This window comes from Mustela nigripes, chromosome 14, assembly GCF_022355385.1.
Source record: "Mustela nigripes isolate SB6536 chromosome 14, MUSNIG.SB6536, whole genome shotgun sequence".
Lineage (NCBI taxonomy): Eukaryota > Metazoa > Chordata > Mammalia > Carnivora > Mustelidae > Mustela > Mustela nigripes.
Window position 1 is genome coordinate 72,341,871 of NC_081570.1, and position 8,035 is coordinate 72,349,905.

An 8,035-nucleotide genomic window follows, 5' to 3' on the forward strand; every position below is an offset into this window, starting at 1 on the left:
TCTATTGCTACATAAGAAATTACCATAAACTTAAAAGCTTAAAACAATACATGTTTCTTAGCTCATAGTTTTTATGGAATAGGTGTCGAGGCACCATTTATCTGAGTTCTCTGCTCAGGGCCTTAGAAGGCTGCAATCAAGGCGTCATCTGATCTGTGTTTTCATCTGGATGTTTAACTGGGGAAAGATCCACTCACAAGCTCCACAGGTTGTTGGAAGAATTCATTTCGTTATACCTGTTTTTTGCTTGTGACCAACTGCAGTTCCTAGAGGCTTCTTGTCATCCCTTGATATTAGATCACTTACTTTTTCAAGTCAGGGAAAGCAGGAGAACAGTCTCCTAGGAGGTTAGTATAGATTGCCACCAACTTAGTGTATTACAAGAAATTTAGTGTATTATAAGAAAGAAAAATTATAGGCCAATCCCACTCATAACTTAGGGATAAAAATCCTAAATGAAATGCTAGTAAGCAGAATCCAACAATATATAAAAAGGATAATATGTCATCACCAAATTAGATTTATAGAATTGTAAAACTGATTTAACATTCATAAATCTATTGATGTAATTTACCACATTAACAGAATAAGAAGCACAAAACCTCATATGATTATCTCTATAATGTGTAGAAAATCTTTGATAATATTTAACACTTATTCAATATAAATACTCTTAGCAAGCTAGAAACAGAAAATAAAGCTGTCTTAATTTGATAAAATGTTATCTACAGGGGCACCTGGGTAGCTCAGTGGGTTAAGCCTCTGCCTTCAGCTCAGGTCATGATCTCGGGTTTCTGGGATTGAGCCCCGCATCGGGCTCTCTGCTCAGTAGGGAGCCTGCTTCCCCCTATCCCTCTGCCTACCTCTCTGTTTACTTGTGATCTCTCTCTCTCTGTCAAATAAAAAAAATATATATATTTTTTAAAATGCTATCTACAAAAAACCTATTGCAAACATTACCTTTAGTGGTGAAATGTTGAAATTGTTTTCTCTAAGATTAAGAGGGAGATAAATATACTCTCTGCTACTACTAAATGTTATATGGCATTCCTAACCAGTTCAATAAAGGAGCAAAAATTAAAAATAATTGAAAAGGAGAAAACTAATTATTCATAGATAACATAATTATTTATGTAGAAGATTTTAAAAATCTACAGATAAATTATTAGAAATAATAACAAAGATCAGCAAGTTTATTGGATGCAAAGTAAAATTTAAAAAATTAACTTTTATATTCTGGCAACAAATGGAAAATGAAAATTTTAAAATTTCTATGCATAAATACCAAACATAAAAAAATCAATTACCTAGGAACAAATCTAAAAAATTGTGTATGACCTCTACATATGCAAGTATGCAACACACACACACACACACACACTACTGGAAGAAATTTTAAAAGTCTTAAATAAGTAGAAGAGGCCCTTTCTTCCTTTCTGCTGTAGGCCCGAGTGGTTGGTTTCGAGATGGGCAAGTTCATGAAACCCGGGAAGGTGGTGCTGGTCCTGGCCGGACGCTACTCTGGACGCAAAGTGGTCATCGTGAAGAACATTGATGATGGCACCTCAGACCGTCCCTACAGCCATGCTCTGGTGGCGGGAATTGACCGCTATCCCCGCAAAGTGACAGCGGCCATGGGCAAGAAGAAAATCGCCAAGAGGTCAAAGATCAAGTCTTTTGTGAAAGTTTATAACTACAATCACCTCATGCCCACAAGGTACTCTGTGGATATCCCCTTGGACAAGACTGTCGTCAACAAGGATATCTTCAGAGACCCTGCTCTTAAACTCAAGGCCCGACGAGAGGCCAAGGTCAAGTTCGAGGAGAGGTACAAAACCGGCAAAAACAAGTGGTTCTTCCAGAAGCTGCGATTTTAGATATGTTTTGTTTCAGTCATTAAAAATACACCCCCCCAAAAAAATAAGTAGAAGAATTTATCATGTTCATGAACTATGAGACTATTTTAAAAGATATTTCTTTTTCCCAAATGGAACTAATGGAATCAATACAATCTCTTACAAAATCTTAAGGCTTTGTGTGTGTGTGGTAGAAATAAACTAGCTAATTCTAAAATATACATGGAGATGCAAATGACTAAGAATGGTAAGGCTCTGGGAACATAACAAAATGTGAAGAAAACTTACTCTTCCAGATAGCAAGAGTTATTATAAAGCTATAGCAATTTGAGACAATGTAATAATATAATAGTTGAAGGAATAGAGAAACTGACCAGTGTACAGGATAGAAAATGGAGAAAGGAGACATACACATATATGGGCACTTGATTATGATGAAGCAGCGCTAATGGAACAGTGATCCATTTCAATGGAGTGTTCAAAGAAGAATGATCTTTTCAATAAAGGATGTTGGGTCCATTGATATTAATATGGGAAAACAGTGAAACTTAAGGACTCACACCATCTACACAAAAATGAATTTCAAGTAGATTGTGAATCTAGTGCAAAAGACAAAATAATAAAACTTGTAGAAGATAATATAGGATGATATCTTCATGACCTTGGGGGAGGAAAGGATTTCTTAATAATGATGCAAAAACATAACTACAGAGGAAAAGACTGATATATTGACTGAAGATAAGATTTCAGGGGAGCCTGGGTGGCTCAGGCAGTTAAGCGTCTGCCTTCAGCTCAGGTCATGATCCCAGGATCCTGGGATCAACCCCATATTGGCTCCTTGCCCAGCAGTGGGTCTGCTTCTCCTTCTTCCTTCTCCTTGCTTATACTCCCTTTTCTCAAATAAATAAATAAATCTTAAAAAAAGAAAATAAGAATTTTAATTCATCAAAAATCACCATAAGAAAGTAAAAGACAAGCTATATAATGGCAAAGATATGTATGTCAGATGTAACTGTCAAAAGTTTCATGTTTGGAATATGTAATTTCCATAAATCAATAATAAAAAGTCCAAATATTCAATAGAAAAATGGGCAAGAGACGTGAACAGGCACTTTACAAAACAGGACATCCAAATGGTCAATAAACAAATGAAAAGTATTCAATTTCATTATCCACCAGGAAAATATAAATTAAAGCTATAATATCTCTAAATATCCAGAAGAATAAGCATAAAAGATTGATAATATAAAGTCTAGGCAAGGAAGTAGAACAGTGGGAACATTCACCACTTCCAGTGGAAGTATAAATTGGTACAACAACTTAAAAAAACTTGTAACATTATTTACTAAAGTTTAATGAATGCCTACCCTATGACCTGCAATTCTTCTTGGTGTATACCAAACAGAAATGCATGGGGTGCCTGGGTGGCTCAGTGGGTTAAGCCACTGCCTTCTACTCAGGTCTTGATCTCAGGGTCCTGGGATCGAGTCCCACATCGGGCTCTCTGCTCAGCATGGAGCCTGCTTCCCTCTCTCTCTCTGCCTGCCTCTCTGTCTATTTGTGATCTCTCTCTGTCAAATAAATAAATAAAATCTTAAAAAAAAAAGAAATGCATGCACATGTATAACATGAAACATGTTTATGAGTGTTTATTAGCAGCATTCCTCATAATAGCAAAATAACAGAAATAATCCAAATGTCCATAATAGTAGAAAGAAAAAATAAATTTGTTACATTCACACAATGGCATTTGATATAACAATGCAAAGGAACAAAATGCAGCTACATAAAACAGCATGGATGAATTTTATAATTTGTAAAATTGAATGAAAAACCTTGTCACAAAATAGTATAGGCTCTGTGTTTCCACTTACATAAAGTTTAACACCAGGAAAAACTATCATGTAAGTATTTGGGATAGTGGCTACCGTAGAGGAGGAAAGAAAGATTAGTGGTTGGGAAAGAGCATAACATGGGTTTCTGGGAAGTTGGAGGTATTATTTCTTGAATAAAATGTTAATTATGTGGTTATTTGTTTTGTGGCCATCCTGAGCTCTATGTTCACCTTTTGCTTACTTTACTATCGGTAACCTAGAACACACTATAAAAGATTCTATACCTTTTCTTCATTGGTGTCAGGGGAGGACCATGTGAGAGTCAGGAAGAATCTGGTTAATTAATACTAATATTGTTTCTATCATCACTTTCTTAATTTTTATATTTTTTGATGTGATGGTATAGTTCTTTTCCTCTTAATTAGCACGGCCTAACTCCTCATATGTGAAATATAATAGGAAAACAAGTAATCTAGTCAGTAAATGGGCAGAAGACATGAACAGACACTTTTCCAAAGAAGATGTACAAATGGCTAACAGATACATGAAAAAATGTTCAACATCACTAACCATCAGGGAAACACAAATCATAACCACAATGAGATACCACCTTACATCAGTTAGAATGGCAAAAATTAACAAAACAGGAAACAACAAGTGATAGCAAGGTTATGGAGAAAGGGGAACCCTCTTACACTGTTGGTGTGAATGCAAGCTGGTACAGTCACTCTGGAAAACAGTATGGATTTTCCTCAAGACAAGAGCTATCCTATGACACAGCAATTGCACTACTAGGTATTTACCCCAAAGATACAGAAGTAGCAAAAAGAAGGGACATATGCACCCTAGTGTTCGTAGCAGTAATGTCCACAATAGCCAAACTGTTGAAGGAGCTGAGATGTCCTTCAATAGATGAATAGATAAAGAAGATGTGGTTCATATGTGCAATGGAATACTACTCAGCCATCAGAAAGGATGAATACCTACCTACCATTTGCATTGACATGGATGGAACTGGAGGGGATTATGCTAAGTGAAGTAATTCAGGCAGAGAAAGACAATTATCACATATGATTTCACTCATATGTGGAACATAAGGAATAGAGCAGAGGACGACAGAAGGGAGGGAAAATGGAATGGGATGAAATCAGAGAGCAAGACAAACCATGAGAGACTCTGGACTCCTGGAACCAAACTGAGGGGTGGAGTGTCGGGATGGGGCAACCGGGTGATGGGTATTAAGGAGGGCACAGGTGGTGATGAGCATTGGGTATGATATACGCGACTAATGAATCATTGAACACTATGTCAAAAACTAATGATGTACTATATGCTGGCTAATAGAACATAATTATTAAAAAAAGAAATATAGGTGGAGACCAAGAGAAATTAGAAAACTGACCCATCCAAATTACAGATTTCCTTGGAGAAAGGTAGGGAAATGTAGCAGTAAAACTTTTGCTTTATCATATTGATTGTTCCTGTTGATACTGGTAAATGACACATCTCGTTGAAGCTGAGATAGTATTTATTTATCTTCTTCAGAGTGGAGTGGTAAGTGCCAATTCCTGAAAGGATGTAATATTTTGTAATATTTTGAAGAAACGATGATAGGCACCTGTGTGGCTCAGTCAGTCAAGCATCTCCCTGTGGCTCAAGTCATGATCTTGGGGTCCTGGGATTGAGTCCCACATTGAGCCCCACATCAGGGTCCCTGCTCAGTGGGGAGTCTGTTTCTCCCTCTCTCTCTGCCCCTCCTCCTGCTCATGTTCTCTCACTTGCTCACTCTCTGTCTCAAATAAGTAAATAAAATCTTAAAAAAAAAAATAAAGAAAAGATGATAGATACTTAAAACCAAATGTCTGTAGTATGTTTCATCCACATTCACAATCCAGTGAAAGATTTCTTCAAATTCTCTCTCTTCCAGCTTTTTTCCTTTATTCAAAGTGAGCTCATGGGATGATGTCAACATTCTCATGCTGCCATGTAACACATTTCTTCTTTAGGCACTTCATTCCCCAAACTTGCTTTCTTTGTTGCCACCAGTTGGATCTCCCAGGTGACACCAATGGTTTAGTTCTACAAGTTTCAGTTACGTCAGATAAATAAGTTCTGGAGATCTACTGTACAACACTGTGACCATGGTTAACATTATTATATTATGCACTTAAAAATTTAAGAGGGTAGACCTCACATTAAATGTTCTTGCCACAGAAATAATTTTTCTAACATTAAAAAACCATATACTGACCACTTACTGTATTCCAGGGATCCTGCTTCAGCCTTTCTGAAAAGGCCTGTGTCCCATTCATAGGCACAGATATTAGACTTTCTTCCATAGGAATTTCCTGATGACAACATTGCCAAAGCTTATTTTAGGATTTTGCTTCACTTTATGGTGAATTCTAGAGTGAGTGTTTTCACTTAAGAAGTCAAACAAATTGGAACATCTTTGTATTCTACATGTATGCATTTTGACTCTCATCTCTCTCAAAGGGGGCTGGAGGAGCAGGGTCAATAAAAAACATGAGAAACAAAAGTGGAAAGAGCATGACTCTGGTTGGGAAAGTGTAATTGAAACCAAAATAATGAATACATCAAGTTATACAAATGAGGCATCCGTCATTACACCATAGTGTGTGTATAATAAGGCACCAAGAAATAGCTGCCTAATTTAATGGGATTAGAGCTAATTGGACTGGATGCCTCTACCCATAAGTAATCTCCTGCAGGGAATGAAAATACTTCTGGAAGTTTCTCCATTCTGTATGTAATGGATGTGAAAAGGAAACTGGAAAACAGATAGGCTTGATCTCTTTGGAAAATATTTTAACATAATTAAAAGTGTACAGCTTTGTAAGCATTGGATAATGTATGCCAGTGATTAAACTATTTTTTAATTTGATAAGGGCTTAGAATCTTTATAAATGATTACGAAGTAAACCCTGCACATATCCAGATACAATACAGCAAGTGCAAGTGGTCATGCAAAGGTGTTTGAACGTAAAGCCACTCAAGACTAAAGATCCCCAGCAACACAGAGTGAATGGTAAAACCCCACCACAGACTGCTACAGGCCTGACGGTAGAAATGACTTTTCCATTGCATTTCCTGATCTCACAATCCCAAGTTATATAACATGTTTAAAATGAATGAATTTGTCTTCTTGATGCGTTTCCCAGTCGTGGGTTTTAAAGAGGAAATGGAAAAGACCGTAGTCCCCGCACACACAAAAACAGTTCTGTGTGTAAGCTTCTCACATGCCTCATTTTTATTCAATCCAAAATAAACTCTTACCCTCTGATACTGTAGGTGGCTCCTTGGGGAAGGATGTCGAGAGCAAACCAGCACATATTTGTGGCATGGAAATGAATGGTCTTGCTCAGGCCCTTTCAAAACCACAGTATCCCTACCCTTTCTGCACAGTGCAGGTCAAAAATACCTATCAGAAGAATCAAAGTCCTTCCACTTTGTTTGGATCTCTTAATTAGGAAAAACCATGCAAAATAACTTATCCAGACTTTGTTCTTAAATAATTAGCAACTGCTTTTAAAAGGCCTGTGGCCTTTTTTGGTTTTTTTTCCCCTTAGAGGTGGGGAGGGGCACAGAGAGAGGGAGAGAATTTTTAAGCAGGTGTGGAGCCCAACGTGGGGCTCAAATTCATGACTCTTGAGATCAAAACTTGAGCTAAGAGGAAGAGTCAGATGCGTAACCAACTGAGCCACCCAGGCGACCCTAAGAGGCCTGTGGCCTTTTGACATTTCAGTTGTACAATTCAAAGTAATTACAGAACACAATTAATTTGGACACTTTTCCATTTAGCTTTATCTTCCTTTAGGGTATATGCATGTGGCTTATTAAGTGTAGGTTCCAGGAAGTCCATGAGCTGTGTTCAACACCATCACTGGAACTGTTGTTCAGTGTCTGTGTTTAAGGCAGTGAGTCACTCACAGGATATATCCTGGGAGATCCTGAAGCAGACCCAGGATGAATTCCCTTCCTAGCTTCTGAAACCATCCAATCATGGGTCCCTGCTGAACCAGTCCGTAGCCTTTACATTGGGATTCACATCTGTAGGAAGGTATTCAATTTCCAAACATCCAAACATATCACTGGACTGACACATCTTTAGACATGATTGTGTCTTAAAAGGAAATTAGCCTGATGGAGCAAAACTTGCTAATTTTCCTTTTGTTCCCCTTTCTTCCCTCTCCTCAACTTTCCTAAATGCCTCATAAGCAATACCCTCTGGGCAAATGACTTTCTGAAGCAAAAGGGATCATGGACAGACCCTGGTTGAGAAACTCCAGGCTTGACTTTTAGTGTTCTCAGAAAGCTCAGGGG

At 37.6% G+C, this 8,035-nt stretch overlaps 1 protein-coding gene across 1 annotated transcript; it reads left to right on the forward strand.

The window, feature by feature from the left end:
• The first annotated feature begins 1,426 nt into the window (after window positions 1-1,426).
• LOC132001980 (large ribosomal subunit protein eL27-like) lies at window positions 1,427-1,928 on the forward strand. The gene has a single exon (XM_059377000.1). It carries the CDS (start codon window positions 1,467-1,469, stop codon window positions 1,875-1,877), a length of 411 nt encoding a protein of 136 aa, XP_059232983.1. The 5' UTR covers window positions 1,427-1,466; the 3' UTR covers window positions 1,878-1,928.
• Window positions 1,929-8,035: the final 6,107 nt, after the last annotated feature.

Excerpts from the sequence above, each read along its gene's own strand:
- LOC132001980 (XM_059377000.1), top strand. The coding sequence starts at position 1,467 with ATGGGCAAGTTCATGAAACCCGGGAAGGTGGTGCTGGTCCTGGCCGGA.